Genomic DNA, 20036 nt, shown 5'->3' with positions numbered 1-20036 from the left:
ACAGGTTGTGTTGCTTACATTTTGTTTGGGGGAGGTGGGTATGAAAAAGTTCCTATGGTATAAAAATATCACTATAGAGCAAGAAATGGGACAGGTGACTTCAAATAAAAGGTAAAAGTCTCTGGATCCAGATCAGCAAAGAAGTTACATGATGGGTTTCTCAGATTAATACCTTATAAACTAAAAACAACAAAAGTTCCAAATCTAAAACACAAAAATTTCCACATCAACTCCATCTCTTGTAGTGCATCTCATACTCGGCTATAAAGTATTTACAGGGTTTTACTCATTTACACAATATGGCTTTAATATACTGTAACACAATATGTCTTGGAGCAAAATTCTTCATAAAACATTCTTTCTGAATATAAAGTTTGGCATTTCATTGATTTGGTTGGCAAAGCAGCAGAGTTGTTTGTTACCTGATTGTGCTTTTTGATGACAACAAGCACAAATTTTGGTTGTTTCCATCAGGGCTTAAACTCTAACAGAGCTACCTTTCCCTCAAAGCCCAGCTTGACTATGTTTCATGAGCCACAGTTTCACAGACATTGCGTTGGACCCATGTGTTTGCCACTAAGGTAAGGAAGAGAAGGCCTTTCTTTTGGAACTTTCATATTAAGACAAGAAAGCAAGATGTATTTTGTGGATTTTCTGAAAGTGCAGGTCTTTGGTAGCAATAAACAAAATGAGCAAAGCGAGGAAGGAGGGGGGATGTTGCTGGGAACAATGTCCAGCCAATTCTATAGGGTACAGTCAGACTGATGGAGGAAAAGGTCCTGTTGTGGTGGCACGTTTTATCATCGAGAATTCAAACGCGGAGCAACCTGTGGGAGAAGAAAGACAAGCTAGAAAGTGTGTTGAAAACAAAGATGCTGCAACAGGTTTAGCTCCTAACACATCTTTGAAGTGCAATGAAGATTGGCTTGTAGAATTAAGCTGCTAGGCCACAGTACGTAAAGTCTGCTCTACTCTGAAGTTGGCCAATCTCAGCAGGGAACAAAAGCAGGTACTGGCAATTCAGTACATTTGAGCTCAGCAAGTTAGAGGAGTCCACAGCGCTCTTTCTTACACCCCAGTCTCTGAGGCTACAGTAAAAACTTCTCCTGAGTCTTGGGGAGTCCCAAGACTGCTTTGCTGAGGAGGGAGGGGCAAAACTGGAAGAATGTTCCTAGGGCTGGCTTGGAAAGGCTGTTACTGATGATAGCAAATGAAGCAGCACAATCCTCATTTCAGCATGCTTGTACAAATGTCAGCTCTTCCTGCGTACAGTGTAGGCATAGAGCAAGGAACTCCCTTGGCAGGGCTGCGTTTGCGGGTTCCACAGGATGGGCAAAGTGGAAATGGTGATTGCTGTTCTGAGGCTACTCGGCCTGCAGTAGGGCAGGGGAGCTCACTTCTAGCTCTGATGCTGGAAGGGGAGCGAGTGCAGGCTAAGTATGCTCCGGACTTCTTTCTGAACAACCTTTAATTTGGCAATGCATAAATCGGTTGCATGACTATATCTGACTAGCAGAAAGATTACAAATAATCTGAGAAGGGAAGGGGGTGTGTGTGTTTTGCTTCCTGTTTTTAAATCCTCTTTCTAAAATTTGATTTGCAGCAGAGTATAGCATTAAAGCCTGAATCTTGGGGATGGGGAAAAAAAGTGGTAAGACTTGATGAGTGTGAGTAAGCCTGGCAGTCCTGAGACTGCAGGAAGAGAAACAAAACCCAGCTCCAGCTGCGGAATCTGAGAAGGGAAGGGGGTGTGTGTGTTTTGCTTCCTGTTTTTAAATCCTCTTTCTAAAATTTGATTTGCAGCAGAGTATAGCATTAAAGCCTGAATCTTGGGGATGGGGAAAAAAAGTGGTAAGACTTGATGAGTGTGAGTAAGCCTGGCAGTCCTGAGACTGCAGGAAGAGAAACAAAACCCAGCTCCAGCTGCGGAAAAGGCTGGTAGACCAGGGCAGTGTGTTCGGCAGGAAAGTCATGTGGCATGTGTCCATCTGCTGCAAATAGAGTTTAATGCCAAAGTCTGGGTTTGGATCACTGCAAGTGAACAACATTTATTACCAACCTCAGGCTGTACTCACCACTGTTAGATGGCCATTCTTGGCTTTGGCTATAAGCAGTTCTGATCCTGATATAAAGTCAATGATGCCTTCTTTGCCTTGCCCAACTGTAAATTTTATGCTGCAAAGAGACAAGAGATAAGAACAGATTTGATGAGTAGTTGTGTCCTCTCCACTAGCATAGTTTTACCCTTGTGTAAGTGGCTGCTTTGTATTGATGCTTAGCTGTGATAGAGCCGCTTGTCTGAGGAAAGGGAGCCTTAGTTAAGATCGATTTGGTACATTTTGATGTCATGTGGGTGTGTTTCTGTAGCCCTTTAATGCTGAAACAGAGCTCTCTTCAGAACCAACACAAGCAAACCAAGGCAGCTCCTGAGAGGGGCTTGGCTTCACTCACCTGCCCTGATTGATGTTGACATGATTGACTTTGTCTGCCTGCATGGCTGTTTTTGTTAGCGTCTCGATCACATGGTCACTTTGAAGTACAACATCTCCCTGGGAGGCAAAAGAGATGATGGTTTATGATGATGGCTTTACAGTGCCAGTATACCAAAATTGCCATTATGCTGTAATTAACAGGGCCAGGACTAGCTCCATAGGTTAGCATGGAAGAACGCTCCTCCAAGAGGACCAAGCTTGGTGGAGATCTCTGGGTGTACCTACAGCAGTTAATGAATTTACAAGGTATCAATAATGGGGGCAAGGGACAGCACCAGTCCTGCTGGTGAGCAAGTCACTGGTGAATCCCATCTGTGAGCACAAATAAATGTAACTAACTAAAATGCTGCTGAGAGCTGGCCCAAAGTCAGTCACAGATGGGGGCTGCTCACCCCTACATGGCACCATGTGTGTTCCACTCCCACCCCCCAGTTGGATCTTCTGCTCTTTGTGCCTTTACAACTCCAGAGGCGGTTGGAGAAATGATGGAGGAGTCCCACTACCTTCTGTTTGTTATCCTCGCAGTGCACGTGCAGCACAAACAAGTTGTCACTCAGGCTGCTGACGGAGATGCCTGCAATAGAGAACGGCCATTTGACACCCAAGACAACTCTACTGGGATTCTTGCACGTGTTTCAGAACCTCGCCCAGGAACGCAGCAACTGTTGTTCTCATGCCAAGACACCCGACAGCTGAGAAGTCGCATAGATGCACTGTGCTAACATGCCAGCAAAGAGGCTGAACAGGCTGTAAGGTGACAGACAATTGGCTTGTAACTGTGCTCTTTAAGGTGGAAAAGAAACTCTGTCCATCAGAAGTAGGAAGAATGCCTATTTACAAACTGTCATGGCCCTCATGGACTTGAAAAAGAGCTACTTGGCCAGTTAAGGGACCTATGACCAAAATTTTACCTTTCAGCACCCACTGGACAGATACTTCATTCTAGCCCCATAGGTGGACAAGTGGTGACATTACTGGGGCACTAAGGAGGAGAGGGACAACTGGAACAGTGCAGTCACTGTTGTCTTCCCCCCACTGCCAACACTGGGTAAGAAAGGCCAGAGCTGCTGCAGGAGCTTGGCTCCATAAAGTTGTTATTGCTGGGAACTCCTTGCCTGGCCGCCGTGCTTGCGAGTACACTGAGCATTGCAGATCCAGGCCGGAGCTGCTGCAGGTTCTCGTTGTGCTGTGCTGTGACTGACTCGGGCTCTGAATTCCACAGCCCAGTGTGACCACAGAGTGAGCAAGAGGCTTAGCCTCTGCCAGGAGTTGCTCATGGTTGATAAATGAAAAAAAAATCCTCTCCCTGGGGCATGGGGGTAGGGATTAGGTAAGGAGCACTGTGCTGTGTTTCAGGAGTGTCTGTTTCTTCAGAGTTTATTTTTGGACTTTGTTTAATATCTTGACACTAGATACAAACTGGATTAGCTGTTTAGATTGAGCTAGCCTGACCCTAGCAGAGATAAACGTATGTCTCTGCCATAATAGCATCTTATGGGAATCGCAGAACCCTGAATTAGTGTTCCCCTTGGAAACTGCTTCAAAGGGTGACAGTTACAAATACAGTAGATGTCAGCCTGATGCAACTATTGAAATGAGTAGCACCAAAAGTGGCTGTAGCTGAGCTGGAGCTGTGAGGTGAGAGGTTTCAGACAAAGCCAAGTAATGACTACGCTGCCCCAGATTCAGCAGTTTTCTCTGTTTGACCAAGTTCCCCCTCTGAAAGTATCAAGTCGGTGTCAAGTACGTAGAGGGCTGAAAGCTGGAGCAGTGTCCCAAGCCACTGCTATGTAATAATGGCACAACTGCCCTGCAGTAGAGATGGGCAATTGGGAAATGATTTAGGATGGAGCTTGGGGGAGATGAATTGAGTAATTTTTGTGACATTTTATGGAGTTAATTTTAGGAAAAGTCCATTTCAAGATATTGCAGACTTAAAATGCTTGTCAGTATCAGATAATTCCATTCTTGTCCAGGACAAAGACAAATTGGTTATTATTACTTATGTAACTGTAGCCAAGATGAAATCTGACTTCAGTCAAGTGAGCCAAACCCCACTTTATGTTACCACTCTTACCAGTCAGATTGGCATAGTCGATTCGTTGTTTGATTTTGGATTCCTCAACTATGATGACTGCATTCTGGGTAAGAAGCAGCTGCCGTGCTCTTGCTTTGTATCCTTTCCGGTCATACTTGATCACAGGAACTGCATACTGAAATAAGTGTTAACAGGGCTAAAAATGCAATTTGTTTAATTGTCAGCTACCTTCCCTCTAGCCTAGAGAGCTTGCAGGCGGTAAACTGAGAATGGAGACAATCCTTTTGAGTCCTATTCTCAGTTCTGCTACAGACTTCCTTGCTGCCCTAGAGGAGTTCTGAACAATAACTTGATGACCAGGGCTGTCTGACTGTGGGCTTGAAAAATCCAGGTTTAGTTTCAGCCTGTGTAGGTTCCTTTCCTCTCCAGCCATGCCAGCTGCAACCCCTTTGATTCTTGAGTGACATAAGCTTGCCATAATCTCTGGCAATAGTTTCCGAGCCGTGAGCTCTTCCCATAGACTACCTCCTAAGGTATTACAAGCTTAGTGTAATGTAAAATTCTTGGTATATTTTCTTCAGAAATCTAATCTTCTGATATTCTGCTGAATAACTCCAGAAGCTTGACAAAAGTATTAGGACACATATCTCACCTTAATTGCTTCACTTTCTAAAGCCTGAAGGACTTTAGCATTTATCTCTTCGTTACCTGTATTAAAACCAAAGAGGTGAGGTCAGAAAGAGAAATTTCTAGCAAGAAAAGAGTAGATTAACTTCCTACTTCCTGTTGAACTTTCACACCTACTCACCCAGTCGAGTGTTGATGAAGAGTCTAGGAACACTCTGAGGGTAATTGTCTTTTTTACCTTTAAAAATCTCACTGGCAATTACTTTTTGTTCCAACTGCAAGAAAGAGAGATGTATTCTTGTTTAGTACAAAATGTCTCCTTAAATAAAAAGATCAATTTATGTTAAAAGAGATACTATCTTTTTAGTATTTTAGCAGTCACCATCTAGTTCCGACTTCCTAAATCATACTAGTCATGAAGTTACAGAAAATATTCCACACATTAAATTTTCAACAGCTACCCAACCTTTAGCATAGAAATTTCCTTTATTTTCTTCCTTTTTCCCCTTTTCTTTCATCTCAAAAGTACGCATCATATTTCTGGTTTGAATTTGTCTGGACATGACATCTAGCCTCTGGATTTTGAATATGCCTGTGTTTAAAATGTCTCAGAATCCTCCCACTGCAGTGATTCTCTTAACCTCTTCCTCCTTAAGCTTCAACAGTTTCTGCTCCTGCTCCACCCCATATGGCTTTTTTCATGCTTCAGATTATTTATTTTCCATCCCACCCCAAGACCTTTCAGCTAGTCACCATCTTTACTTGGAGTACTGATAAAAAACTTGCCCGTGTAACACCGTGTAACACACCGATTACAGCGCTCTGATCTACTCTGTATTCTCTACCTTATCCTCTGACAAATAGTACAATTCAATTAGCTACCCCATCGCCCCGGGAGTTCCTGTTTACGTGATCAGTCACCGTAAGGAGCGGCCGAATTGCAGGACACAGACACCCCGCACTGTAAACAGGACCTGTGCTCTGAGCTCCCCACTGGTGCTCCTTCGGAGTAAGAACAAAACCAGGCAGTGAGGAAACGGGAAAGCGCCTTTGCTTTACTTGGGGCAAATGCGCGTTAGGGCTGCTACTACACAGTGTAAAGTACCTGAGGTGATGTACAGGTAAAAATGTGGGTAAAAGATACTCATTATCAGCGAGTCTGGTTTACTGGGGAAAAGCAAGTGTTCTGCTGAGTTTCTACCTCCAGCTCAGTAACGGCTGGTATTAATCCTGTGTCCTTAATCACAGGCTCAGCCCCTGACTAATCTGCAGCATTTCATTACATGTACTTAATACTTCACAGGCCTTCATAAGCGGTATGATACACTATGCAGTGAAAAAAAAGCCTGAAGACAACTATTACTCTCCTCTCATAGCTGTATCCATTAAACAGCTTAGATGTAACTTTTCCTATGATGTCCCTTCATTACTGAGCTTTTTTAAATATACAAGAAATTCCATCCCCCTACCTTTCCATGACTAAGATGAATCAAATTTCAGTGTTGTTTTTGTTCTTTTTAGCTAGAACCGCAGCTGTTACTGTTCACGTAACTTCTCTGGAAAATGCCTCAAAGTTTTGTGCCTGCAGAATTCTTGTTCTCTACTTTATGGTACAACCAGAATATAATGTGGCTTGTTACATTTTTTTATCTTCCATGGGAGGAACAACAGGGCCTTACAGTATAGAAATTAGGCATGGCTATATAACGCTGTTTATATAGTATGTATAGCACTATGTATATAATGATTCTTTATTTTATGCACATTCTAGTCTTCTAGTTTTTTGTCTGTAACCTAAAAAAAAAAAAATCACAATATTCTTGTGGAACTGTTAACCAACCACTGAAGAATGCAGTGATTCAAGAGTTCTCCCATCTTCTGCTTCTGTGCCTCCCTCTACAGTAGTACCCTTGTCCCTCCCAGCTGCTCTCCTCCTTCATTTCTTACAACCAATAATGCTGAGAACCCCCTCCTGATCTTGGCAACATCAGCGTACTTTGTGAAATAAGTTGTCTCGTACCTGCTGCTTCCACTCTGGGCTGATTCTCTTGCAGTAGGTCCAGACCATGTTCTGCATACATAGCTGTCGCAGCAGCTGGGATGCCTGAAGAAGAAATCGCACGGTAAATAAGAGTAGGTCAAAATTATTGCAAACCAATTCAACCAGCGACTGCAGAAAATGCACTGCCAAATCTAAATACTCTTTCATTACTGAGAGTTCCTTTTTAAATTAAATAATGCGAAGTTTGTTTTCCCCGTCTCTAAGAGTTTGCCCTGCAACATGCTCCAACCGCTTTAGAATGGAAGAGGACTACCAGGAGCACTCCGTGTTACACAGCTGTGCCACTCCTCGCTTCCAGCTGTACCTGCAATCCAAACAAACAAGGACCTTTGGATAACTGGGACTTGCTGCACTATTTTGTTCTGATCAGATAAAAAACCAGTTCTGCCAGATGCAGAATAATAATGGCAACAGAGGAAGTTTAATATGTTCTTCACAAGCAACCGCATTGTCATGGCAGCCAGTTTAACTGTCCAGGGGGAACTTAATTTGCTCAGAGAGAAAAAAGGGAGCAAAATTCAGAAATGGATGAGAAAACCCTTAGAAAATGGTGTTGCAACAGCACTGGGCTCTCAAGAACTCTTAATAATTTTAAGATATGCTATAATTACACCCATGTGATGACGTCTGGATTAATTCTGCTAGTCAGAGATGCTAACGCAGTGTGGAACCTGAACCAGAACCTGGTTCTTTCTTGCTCTGATAGCAGGAGGCTCCCCACAGGCTGGTGGTGGCCCGTGGTCTTCAATACTGCCGTTAGTCTCCTCCACCCTGCGTGTCATTCGCCTGACGCTAGTGCAGTTGTGCCTACCTCACAGAGTGACGGAGGAGGAGTTGGCCACGATTTGTCCAAAACATTTTTTGGTAAATTACGCTTGAGGTTCATCAGGAAAGAGAAGCGGATGTAATCAAGGAAATACTCATTCTCTGGGCAGCGAGGGTGGTTCCGGTAAATAAAACCTTTAATGAACCTGAGGAAGAAGAAAATCTTATTAGAAAATTAGAGAAGTGATCAAAATTAGTGATATTTAGAGGTCTCTTCAAATCCAACCATTTTCTGGGCTTGATTTAATAGTTGTAATTTTTTAAAAAAACCTCTGATACTGTAATGACAAGAAAGTTTATTATCATGATCTTATTGTTAAGAAATAAGTACCCATTTGATGGCTTGTGTTATTCTTTACGCACCTTCTGATAGTCTCTACTGCCCACTTCTTCTTGGCAGCTTTTCGGCGTCCCAAGGTTCCCCGCCACCAGGACTGGATAGCTATTGCTAAAAACAACATGAAGATTTTGCACTAAGTGAGCTCCTTCCTACCAATACTGACTCCACACACAACGGGCAACAAAGAGTGCGTAAGAAAGCCCGCTCTAAGTAAGCAGCCTTCAACATGGCATGTGGGAAAGAATATAATTTAAGTTCTTAATAACATGACACAATGGATAAATGTCAATAAAAAGCACCAGCAGATGAAAACTGCTGCGTGAACATGAATTAAGTCTGCTTCTCTCGCTCAGAGTCTCACAGACTAATGGTGGAAGGACTGGGTACTACACCGTCTTCCGTTCTACTTCCCGCAAGGCTTTGGGAATGTTCCTTCCTGCCCGTCAAACTCAAGTCACCTCTGACAAAAGTGGCCACTTCAAACCATGCAATTACACAGCACCGAGGAAGCTGCAGCTTCCTCTCTCTCGTACCTGAGTGCTTCATGTGCAGGAATTTCTTTCGACGGTAGAAACCTCTCCATGTGGCCTGCATTTTTGTTGCTGAAATTGCAAGAGAAACAGCAATTTGAAATTGTGACCAAGCAGATTTTGGTAGAAAAAGGTTCAACTTTTCAAACAAAAATCCCTCCCTGAACAAACAGGAAAAAAAAATTTTAAAAATCAGAAAACAGACAGCTAACTGTCCATGAAGCTACTGCAGCGTCTGACTCACCCAGACTCTGCTTCCTCACTTCCAGAGCATCTTCTGTTGCAAACAAAGTCTTGGGAAAGCGGATAAAAATCTTTGTTCTAGGGATAGAAATGCAGGATTATGTTTAACATGCCGGAGAAATTTGCTTCCTGCCCTTCGCAGCCCCTTTGGGATCTCTAATGTTTTCCTCACCCATTACAGAGAGAAGCCTTACTTAAAAGCAATGGCACGGACATCCAATGATTCATAATCTCAAATCAAGAAAATAGAAGAACTAACCGTCCCATTTTGTATTCTTCCTGTTTGTAGCCAAGATGCTTCACCAGCACAGCCACCCCATCGTGGGGCCGTCCGTCCCATGTAGGCCATGTTTCTGGACAAAGTGATTTGTACCTGTGAATTAACAGCAGGAGAAATCTTAGGGAGAGAAGTCCAGTCCGTACAGGGCAATGGGAAGGGAGAGAGGCCGTGCTTCTCATTCTCTCAAGAAAATAAGTCTTTTGGGTGTAAGGGCTGCCTCTTTGCTGTTTGGAACAGCTCCCCAGCCTCAAGAGCTGTGGGACCCAGAGCAGGGGGAGGGAGCAGCAGGGAGAGGGAAGTCCAAGGTAATCCTACCTCTGCAGGAAAACTTCGTATTTTCGTCGATAAGCAAACCCAGCTCTACGCACTCTGAGGTTCTCCATCAACCCTAGGTATTTCACTTGATGTCGGATTAGAACTTCATCAAATCGATCTTGAGAGAGGAGGAAAATAGAGAAATGTGATTCATATATAGCTGTCCCTTCATCTGGAGAAGGGAGTGTCAGTTCTTGGTTATAGCTTACGCAGTTATCTTTAACCTCTAACCCACCCTCACGGTGCAAGTCCCACACAGCTTGCTTTTGTGTCTCCTGTCTTCCCCCCTGCCCTTTAATACACATTTATATTTAGTTCCAAAAAGAAGTTCTCCTTTAGGATGTTCTATGCAGACAGGAGGAAGAAATGAGGGAGAATAAAGGCCGTTAAAAGGAAGTTACGTAGGTTAATAATTCTTCACTTTAAACAGGACCCTACTCCACCCAAGCCCAGTGCTCCCATTCTGATTCCTGGCTGATGGTACTGCCACCACCTCCTTACAAGAAACTCTGGCACAGACCCAAAATGAAAAAATCTTGCAGGACTTCGTCATTTGATCTCCTTTCTGTGCCCCACTGAACTGGGATCTAGTGGCCTATATATAGCTGTCATAGAAAAGAGGAAGAGTCACCAGGGTCATACCAGCCTGTTTAGCATCGTTAGGTTTAATGCAGCGGATGTAGGAGGGTTCTTTGGACATCAGAATTTCCATGAGTTTGGAGAGGCTGTTTTTAAACTGAGTTGCTGCCTAGGAGAAAAGAAAGAAAACTGAAGCGATTACTTACAGCTAGTACTTGTGACTGCAGAACAAACCTCAGCCTCCCAGCTTTAAATGTAGGAGGCTTGAGTTCCAATTACCGTGTTAGACAGGACATATCTTTTAAAAAGAGGAAATAGCCACACTTCCATCCAGCTCTTGTGTTCTTACCGTTTCGGGTCTCTTTTTGTCTGTCAGTTCCGTCCTGTCAAAACACTGATTTATGATAGGATTCTCAGAGTTGCACATGGTCTGCGGAGAGAAACATTTTCAGAGATAAAGTACAAAGTATTCTTCAGAGAACTGTCAAAGAAACACGGGCCAAAACCGTTCGTTTGGGTTTTTTTGTTTTGTTTTGCTTTTTAATAATAAAATAAACTTTGGGCACCTCAATTTGTCTTTTCATAGTGCAGCCCTACGGACACGCATTCTCCAGGTGGAGTCTAGAAGAATCCTTTCCCTCAGGTGCTACCCCATTTTAAACCCGACTGCTCATTCTGCTGAGTATTGGAAGCGTCCTCTATCCACACTCACCTCCTTTAGGTTCCGAAAGAGAAGGTCATTGTTTTTATCTAGAAAACCTGGAAGAAAAAGAAACCGCTCAGGCTGCCACCGCTGTTCCACAGGAACTTCACAACAAGGCAGGAATTGGAGATGGGAAATTAATCTGGTTAATCAAATGATGTGTGGAAGTATTCTATGCCCAGATTTTTCTTTACTGTGTAGTGAAGCTGTTTTAATTCAAAGGGCAGAGGATGGGAGGAGGAGAAAAGAGTGAGACACAGCGGAGATGATGCACACGCTTACCTGCAACGCTGTAGGTGACCTCTCCAGCATAGTGCAAAAGCCGAAACTCCTCCCGCCCCAGTGACTTGCGAGTCTTCTGGTCAGCGAGCTTGTGCCTGGTGAGAAAGTGAAGAAACTTCATGAGAAACATTTGTTTCATGGCGGGGGCTTCACTTCAAAAAGCACTATGGCATCTGATCCCAGAGTGTGGCTACATCAACATAGAAGGGGGGGAATAAATCCGACTGGCTGATTTTCAAGACCAAAAGTAAATAGTTATCAACCAGCAAATCATAAAAATGTCTTAAAATGTATTTATGTTTATTTCAAATGGATAAACTTTCAGCTTCCTGGCAAGGTTGCAGAGTGGCTCTGTGTGCCCATGAAATTAGAGTAGAGGCAGCAGGCAAGAGGGCAGTGGAGATACTGGCAGCAGGCTGGCATACTCATGAGGCGCTGTACAGATCCTAATCTGAGCATAAGCAGAACAGTCGGTAAGAATAAAAAGACATTCGGAGCTCCAAAACTGAAGTAAACAATCTGAAAGGTGAAACACAGAATTCACAGCCATTAAAGCAGAGTGGCTGCAATGTGGATAGGTTACCAATGTCAAAGGAAGGACATCAGCATGGTCTCAGAAGCAGGTGCCCGCAAAGGTGTGTTAGTGTAATATAAACCTCTCAATTTCAAAAGCACTAACACTGCTTAAACCATTCTAGTGCATATACACCTCTGAACAGTGCTTTCACCAGTAAAATTCTGCTCCATGCTATTCGTAGGCCTGACTTGTGTCATCGGTCATCTTCCCCCAGGAAGCCAGCAACGCTGGGGAATGATCTGGCCTAATACTCCATACCAGAGAGTCTGTCACACCTGAAGTATTGGGCCAGATCTCAGAAGAGCCAAGAAGCTGCAAGCCTCCAAATTCCTTGGACATACTAGCAGTTTGATGCCAGGAAGAGACTGGTGAAGAGGCAAGCCAGTAACAAGAGTTTTGTTGCTCCTACTGTATTCTGAAATGTAGTCTTGAGAAGAGCAAGGCAGTTAGTCTTGGCAACTTACTCTGTATTATCTTAACTCACAATCTAATCCCTTTGCAAAAGAAAACACAATCACCATTTATGTGGGACCCAGTACACCTAGGATGCTACTGCTATACACACGATGAGTTTTAATGTTATTGAGGTATAATTAAAGCTCTAGCACACACTTGGATCCTACCAGTATAACTGCTCTCAGCTATGTGAACACTCACGTGAGAAAGTGAGGGTGGTTCTTCACAGTTTCCTCCAATTTCTCCAAGAATGTTGTATCTGTGGCATCCCCAGGTCTCAGACACTCTTCATCCTACAAACACACGCAGTCCAGTATTGATTTCTTGCTACGCTTGTCAGCGCACCGGCCAGCTCTAACTCTGTCTGACTGAAACGCTGCCCCAGTTTGACCCTTTGGCCTTTTAACAGGTAGGCCAGCTCTTAGCTCAACAAATGAAGAACTGCTGAGCCGAAAAGGAGAACACTTTCCTGCTGCTGGACTGCCTGGATTGGAAGCTTCTTTCCTGAGAGCAGATGGGAGGTGATAGAGTATGACTTTTAATGGTGTCACTCTTCAGTGTATCATAGCTCTTCCCACCTGCCCAAATCATCCTCAGATAAGCTTAGACCTTTCTCCCCTCTGTGTTCTTTCCCTTGTTTTCCACTACACTGCCTCAAATTTTTAATTTTAAAAGCTGTTGTCAACTCACCAGAATAGAAATGATGCCTTTGAATTTCTCTTCCACCAAATCACAAATTATTTTGTTGTTGAAATACTGAACTGGCTCCCACTACAAAGAGAGGAAATCACACTTGGGTGAAAACAATTCTAGACTGGAAAAAAACATGAAAACTTCAGAACATTTCAGACAGCACCTAATTTAAATAATCTTTCTGTCAAATTTGAATCAAAGCTTTTTCACTCAAATTTGTTTTCCTTACATTCCCTTTAAAAGGCAGGGTTTTTCAACAAAGTAAAAGATTGGAATGGCATTACTCACTTCTAGCTGTATCACACAGTGTTACCAAAGTGCTTCAAAAAGAAAGGAAAAAGGAAAGTTCTTTAATTCATTTACTTGGCAGACCATTATTAGCAGCTCCTTTCTAATCTGTCCTCTGGCCTGCAAGAGGTGCTACAAGGGAGACAGTGGAAGTAATGATATCGGCTCTTACCGCTATGCCTTCTGACTCGTATTCTTCTTGCTCCGACTTCAATGTCAGCTCTATGAAGAGCTGCTGCAATTTTTCATTACAATAATTAATACAAAATTGCTCAAAGCTGCAAACAAAAATCAGAAAAATAATTACTAACACTGTACCACAAGTAAAAGAAGCTATAATCAGTGGGCAGCAGCATGAATATGTATCTGTGAATCAAAAGAAATAGATTTTGTGAAATGTTTGTTTACTGAATGTATTAGTTTAGTAAGTTTATTATGTAGTGGATCTCATGAAAGAGTTCCAGAAGGAGGGAAGGATGGAACACAAAAACTTTTAAAAAGGGCCCAATAATACCGCAAATTTGAGAGTCTCCGGTCCTTGCTATCTGTTAGAGTCAGGTTCCAGACTCTGACACGGTCCCATACACCGTTTTATAGCTGTTTTTCCCCATTCATACCACCACGGAAAGATGCCAGAACAACAGCCACCACTGTGTCAGAGGGCTGGACACAGGCATGGTTCAGGGTAACACATGAATACGCCCCCAAAAGGCAACACTCTCTTTAAAATACCAGGAATATTAACAGCTGTAAATGCTAAATATTAGCTAGATGCCCCGAGTGTTAGAAGCCCTGTGATTATCAGTTATTCGGCAGATTTCCTGAAGTTGAAATGTCATCTCTTTGTTACTACCAGAACCAGAGACAGAATACTGTCTTACTTCACAACAGAGAAAACATTACAATGAATGAAGTCATGCAGAGTTTACTCAAAATCTCAAAGACACCAATTGAAACAAACCTGTTGTGCTGGAAAACCTCAAATCCATAGATATCAAGCAATCCTAGAACTGTTGTACTTCTCCAACCCGGAAACTCTCCTTCCTGCAATATGGGAGAAAAAAAAAAAATGCTGATATGTACTCACAGCTAACAATCCATCACTGGGTCCTACCCATTCAGTTACAGCATTTACTCCTATCCTCTTAATGGAAAACAAATGAATGTAGGAATCACTGTAGAGCATGGAACTTACCATTTCTCTGCTTTGCAGATAGAAGATTTGTAACTTCCTTTCACACTTGGTTGGATATCAACAAACAAAAGGTTCATTTACCTTGTAAGCAAGAGACTTGTTAACCTTGTTCACCAGCCAGGAGAAGGTGCGTCCGTATATTGCCTTAGCGAGCGCATCCCTTGCGTAGGCTGCCTGCTCCAGGTTCAGAGGACTGATTAGCTGCGTGCAGAAGGAGAAAAAAAGCCATTCAACAGCCATTCCACTGAGAAATTCAGTTTCCTTAGTTCACTGTTAATAAACAGCCACTCAACAGCATCCCATCTAGGCTCAGCTCATATCACTGTCTGCCAGCCGTACAAGCTGCATGTCACCATTAGGTTATGGGACTCCTGCACTGCCAACCTCCTCTGACAAGTGAGAGGTGAACTCTCCAGTTCTGGTAAGAGAGCTGACAGTGTATCACTAGCTTGATTGAATCCCATGTGCCTCCCAGATCCCCAGTTCATGTTCTTACCTCTTCCCCTTTTGCTATGATCTTCTTGTGGATCAATGCATCTCGAAGAACAGAACCCTCAACTGCCAGAAGCTGCAAAGCAGTAGAATATTAAATTAATTTATGAAACAGTATGTTCAATTTCTCCGTAGTCATTTTAAGAGATTAGAAAGGCTTGTCCTTAAAAGCACACTCCAGCGAGACAACCCTTTATTTTCTCATTCGCACTGCAAGACTTCTTGCAATGTCAATCCTTCCCTCTCCTCCCGCACACCACCTCCTTTCTGCCAGTGATAGGACATAACAAATAAATTGGCTTGATTGTTCTGCCACAAAGAACTGACTAAGCAAAGCCACAAGGGTTGTTCTTTCTTTAAAACTCTTCTCCAGAGTAGGTCTATTCCTATCCCGCTGCCTGAAGGCAAAAACCTCAAGTCAGTGGTGGATCAAGTGGTAAATAGAGAAGTTGTTAATTAAAGGGTTTTGATGTTAGTATTTGCATTTTATTTAGGTCAAATAAAAGTAAACTTATGAAAACTTCTAAATCATATTCTAAAACAGTGCGATGGTACCAAGTTCAAAATAAGGAAACCTCTCCAATTCATCTTTCATGTTCTATGATCTCTAACTGGTGATACTCACCCTAGCCAGGTATTTAATCTGATTCTCTGTAGTGACCTGAGCATTTCCTTGCTCATCAGCAGCAAACTGCACGTTCCCCAGATGGAGGACGCTAGCCACAATGCTCAGCAAATCCTAGGACGGAAGCAACAGGCACAAATCAAGATGATGAAATGAACATCATGAGAAACGGCAGTGACATTTTTGTACTAATTAACATTTTATGAGAATGTTTTGTATTTTTTTTCTTCAGGATTTTTGCAGAGAATACATTCACTCTGAAGGCTGCCTTCAGTCAGAAATAACAAATCAAAGCAGAAAAATTCCTTAAGAGTAGGAAAATCAGCTGTGCTGTTAAACGTGTCTTACCTCCACCTCATTGTCATTGAAGCTTATAATGGACAGGGCTCTTCGCACAATCTTCCAATCATTTTTATCGTTTATGGAACTGACCCTTGCACAGTGGCCCTAAAAAGACACAGTTTGCTATAAATAAGTAAAGAATTGTCAAAGATATATTACCCATGCCATGTGTTTGTTTTTATAGCAGTAATCTCAGTGTGATTTTTGAAGTGAGGGAAGGAAACTACAAAGCTAACTGAGAATATACTGGTCCTATAACATAATGTTATGAGAATTACTAGACAATGCACACCTTTACTAAATAGTGATACTGTTGTGGGCTCTTTTCGAGGCCCAGCCTTCGCAGTAAGTCCTCTTCCCCTCCTTCTAGCAGCTGGTAGAAAATGTGGAAGTTCCTCTCTCCATGATTCTGGTGCACAACTCGGGATTTCTCCAGGAGGTAGTTCAAGATGTGGCCCCCAACAGGAGCCCCCTAAATCAAACCAGATGCATTGAAATAGTTCATCAATATATAGGAAAATATTTCTGCTTCCTGGTGGTCTATTCAAAGACAAAGAGGATACAAAATGATAGCCTATGAAAAGACAGAAAACTATCTGTTGTTTTGCATCACAATCTCTATTTCAGCTAAAACAGAGAGGCAATTTGAGTTTTGAAGTGCACGCAAAATGAGCTATCAAGTGAAAATAACATGCCATTACACAGATCATGGCTACAGCACATACTGAACAGGATCTCGACTTGTGTAAAATTCCTTCTCAGAAAGAATTCAACACAAAGGAAAAGCAACAAAACTGAGAGTGTGGAGGGGTTACATATTGAGACATTTACCAGACTGCTGTATGCTGAGCGACTCAGTTCTTGCACCACGTTCACCTTCATAGAGTGGGGCAATTTGGATCAGAACCGAAACAAACACTATGCAAAGTTACACAGGACAGAGCTTATCTTCAGATCATAGCTGGCTTACATGGATTTAGTTTGGGAGTATCCATTTGCATGGTGCACATATACCCTAAAAATAAGACGATTTAATCTTGCTGCCTCCTTATATAGAGAAATGAGGGAAGAAAGAAAGGAAAGTATGTTCTATAAAATCCTCTGGAACCAAAACTTTGCTACCAGAGACTCTGCTTATGCTGTGTCAAGGGAATGCAAAACAATCGCTGCAGGCACACATCAGTACAAGAAAGCACAGGCAACAGAGACCTGCTATGACCGGGACCAGTTCTGAAGTATAAAAAATTTTAAGTTACCCTGTAATCAAACTGCACATCCATGTATTTCCCAAATCTGCTGGAGTTGTCATTCCGAAGGGTTTTTGCATTTCCAAAGGCCTGAAATGAAAACGATTAGAGAAAAATAAATAAGTATCAAATAAGATTATTTATAATCACTTTGGTGAAGCTGCCAGTTGTTACAGCCATTAAAGCCTAGGTTTGTCCTTTCTGCAAGGGAAACCAAGAAGGGAACGGATTGCTACCTGAATTCTAATGTTGATCTTTATACCCAGTGCGAACATTGCAGATGGAGCAGACCTCTGAAAACAATTCCATCCCCTCAGCAAGCTTATTTTAACGCCAGTTTGCTGCTGATAACATATGTCACGTCTGACAGCCTTTTCAAAGCTTCCTCTCTCACCACAGCTATTTGCTTACGGCCACCCGCAGCTCCGCTCGCAGCAGGCACTATCCTAACAGGCCTAGGCCTGCCAGACTTGCCCCTCTCATGGGGAGCACACCTTTCCCGTGCATGCAGCACACATCTGATACGGAGCGAGCGGAAATATCAAAGGGAACGACAAAGACAGCTCAGGACTGGACACTAGAGGACACCACAGCACTAGAAAATGGACCCACAAATGCATTTATCAGAGGGCAACGCTGCCCGCAGCAGACGTGTTCACTTCTGGCTTTGCAAACTCATGCAGCGCACCAGAACTCTTCCCACACGGAACGCCTGCCTCTCCCTGCAGCCTGGCCAGCCCAGAATTGCTCCTGGCCGACGGGAAAGGGCCAAGTGAGTTCAGCAGCAGACGGCCATTTCTTTGGCTGGGAAGCAGACCGGGATTCCCCTGCGTGCGCTGCAAACCATCTGCCCGCATGCCGTGAACCAGTGTTCCCAGGATACACTATCCGCTCTGCACAGACAGCTCAGTCATGCCCCGTGGGGTCCAGCTGCCCCCACCCCTCGGCTGGAGAATGTGAGTACTGCTTCAATGTCAAGTTCCTGCGCTGCAGGCTCTAGAGTTACCTCCAGGACGGGATTGGATTGTAACAGGCGGTCCTTCACGGTTTCGACCTGCTGGCTGGCTGGGCAGGTCACGGCGTAGTACTGCAGGATCTTCTTGGTGGCCTCTGTTTTGCCAGCCCCGCTCTCCCCGGAGATCAGAATACACTGATCCTTCCTCTCCGTGCGCAGGGAGCGGTACGAATTGTCTGCAATAGCGTAGCTAAGGGACAACGATAACCAGGCATTAGTTTGTTTCCACAAGCAAAGGGCAGAGACTCCTCAGCTAAGACTATCCCACAGTGCGAACTCTTAGCGGAGACGCCTCAAAAAGAAGTACGTGCGCATGGGCTGGGTAAGAGCGTATTGCTTCTGCACACTGGTGATGACACAGGAGGTTGCCGGGAACGCTTCGACATCTCTATACATATCTTAACCACTAACCAGCCTAGTTTCTGCAGGGTGATAGCACAAATCTATCAAATTTCTTTAAAAACTATTATTTTGAGTCTCTCTGACGGGAAGAGGTTCTGTAGAAGATGACTACATGGTGCAGATAAACTTACTTTTCTAAATATACATGATCTCTCAGCATTGGTCCCACAGGACAAAAAAGCTTTACATTCAGGAAACATCTTGTTTTCCATCAATCTTTATTCTAGCTTATCTTTTAAGTGATGACATACTCAGAAGGTCACAAGTGCACTTTGCTATAGCTCCAGAATAGCCCAGCCTCTCAGCTTCCCATGGATGGTAGGAGGAATTGGATAAGCCGGCGCAGACCGATAAGCATTCTGCAGGCTACATAAGCTACCACCCAATTCAGGCCAAACACTACCCAAAAAAAATACCAGACTGTTCCTCCTGCCTGCGTACAGCCAGGGTTTATGGCTGCTGGCCCCGGACCCCTGCTTCTTCCTTTGCTGCTTTTTTCTTCTCTCCTCTTTCCCTCCCTGCGATAGACCTGACAGGATCTTACACCAAGAATCACACACGCTTTTACAACACCAGAGAGCAGGAGGATGAGTCTGACAACAGGGGCAACCACTTACAGAGGGAGAGGAAAAGAACCAGACAGGTGCAACGGAAGAGGACAGGAGAAAAGAGGAGCATTAGCCCTTCATAATGCACTCATAAAAGACCTCCATAACAGTATTTTCAGCTGTCTCCACATGGTGATCAAGCAGATATCCTGTGTTCATACACCTGACAACCTTTTAGTAGCTTTTCTTCTTTTTTTGTCCCTTTTTTAACTCTCATGCTGTGAAATTAATTAGAAGGAATCACACCAAAATAACAGCCGTGGCCTTCTCAAGTCTATTAATACTTGGTGCTAAGGCAACACCAACGAGCTACCTAGCAACACAACTGCGCGCTTACCCCACTAAATTCGTCAAGTCCTTCTCCCATCCAAATTCTGTCTCTGGAGTATTTTGAAAACGGCTGAATAAATGTAAATTTCATTTAAATTTTAAGAACAGTCTCTAGACTGCATGCCTTTATTGCGTGGTTTTATAGTACTGTAAGTTCAAGCAAAAGGCTAGCAGTCGAGCATAGCACATACAGAATCACTTTACTTAAAGATGTTTATGGTCCCATTTGTAGTCATCGTCTCTGAACCCCCTGGCAGGCTATAAATAGGACAGGATGTGACAGATCACTCTGGGAAGTATGCTGTGCTCAAGCCCATAGGGATAACTTTTCTCCTTTGAATGACTACATGTGACGCACTTCCCAGAAAACCCAGTGCTCAGGCCTAGCCTTAAGCTATTTTGACACTGGAATAGCAATCTTGAAGTATTTTGGCTTTCTAGAATCAGTTT

General features: G+C 43.3%; 1 protein-coding gene across 1 annotated transcript in view; it reads right to left on the bottom strand.

The window, feature by feature from the left end:
- Nucleotides 1-598: 598 nt before the first annotated feature.
- The window catches only part of MYO1C (myosin IC), a 31168-nt gene continuing 11730 nt past the window's right edge, over nucleotides 599-20036 (bottom strand). Inside the window, exons 5-33 of the mRNA XM_010289688.1 lie at nucleotides 18238-18436; nucleotides 17241-17321; nucleotides 16277-16456; nucleotides 15991-16089; nucleotides 15643-15756; nucleotides 15022-15093; nucleotides 14607-14726; nucleotides 14292-14374; nucleotides 13503-13608; nucleotides 13040-13120; nucleotides 12551-12642; nucleotides 11317-11411; nucleotides 11044-11090; nucleotides 10681-10761; nucleotides 10395-10500; nucleotides 9753-9870; nucleotides 9417-9530; nucleotides 9159-9235; nucleotides 8918-8986; nucleotides 8408-8492; nucleotides 8031-8190; nucleotides 7178-7261; nucleotides 5339-5432; nucleotides 5183-5238; nucleotides 4570-4705; nucleotides 2996-3066; nucleotides 2452-2549; nucleotides 2076-2175; nucleotides 599-827 (exon numbers count right to left, since the gene is read on the bottom strand). Of these exons, the coding sequence (XP_010287990.1) occupies nucleotides 801-827; nucleotides 2076-2175; nucleotides 2452-2549; nucleotides 2996-3066; nucleotides 4570-4705; nucleotides 5183-5238; nucleotides 5339-5432; nucleotides 7178-7261; nucleotides 8031-8190; nucleotides 8408-8492; nucleotides 8918-8986; nucleotides 9159-9235; nucleotides 9417-9530; nucleotides 9753-9870; nucleotides 10395-10500; nucleotides 10681-10761; nucleotides 11044-11090; nucleotides 11317-11411; nucleotides 12551-12642; nucleotides 13040-13120; nucleotides 13503-13608; nucleotides 14292-14374; nucleotides 14607-14726; nucleotides 15022-15093; nucleotides 15643-15756; nucleotides 15991-16089; nucleotides 16277-16456; nucleotides 17241-17321; nucleotides 18238-18436 (2845 nt within the window). The 3' untranslated portion in view covers nucleotides 599-800. The remainder of the gene's footprint in view (nucleotides 828-2075; nucleotides 2176-2451; nucleotides 2550-2995; nucleotides 3067-4569; nucleotides 4706-5182; nucleotides 5239-5338; nucleotides 5433-7177; nucleotides 7262-8030; nucleotides 8191-8407; nucleotides 8493-8917; nucleotides 8987-9158; nucleotides 9236-9416; nucleotides 9531-9752; nucleotides 9871-10394; nucleotides 10501-10680; nucleotides 10762-11043; nucleotides 11091-11316; nucleotides 11412-12550; nucleotides 12643-13039; nucleotides 13121-13502; nucleotides 13609-14291; nucleotides 14375-14606; nucleotides 14727-15021; nucleotides 15094-15642; nucleotides 15757-15990; nucleotides 16090-16276; nucleotides 16457-17240; nucleotides 17322-18237; nucleotides 18437-20036) is intronic.

The sequence above is a fragment of the Phaethon lepturus genome, unplaced genomic scaffold (genome assembly GCF_000687285.1).
Source record: "Phaethon lepturus isolate BGI_N335 unplaced genomic scaffold, ASM68728v1 scaffold38256, whole genome shotgun sequence".
Lineage (NCBI taxonomy): Eukaryota > Metazoa > Chordata > Aves > Phaethontiformes > Phaethontidae > Phaethon > Phaethon lepturus.
Note: the sequence above shows the minus strand (reverse complement) of the source record. Positions and strands in the feature narration are given on the sequence as shown.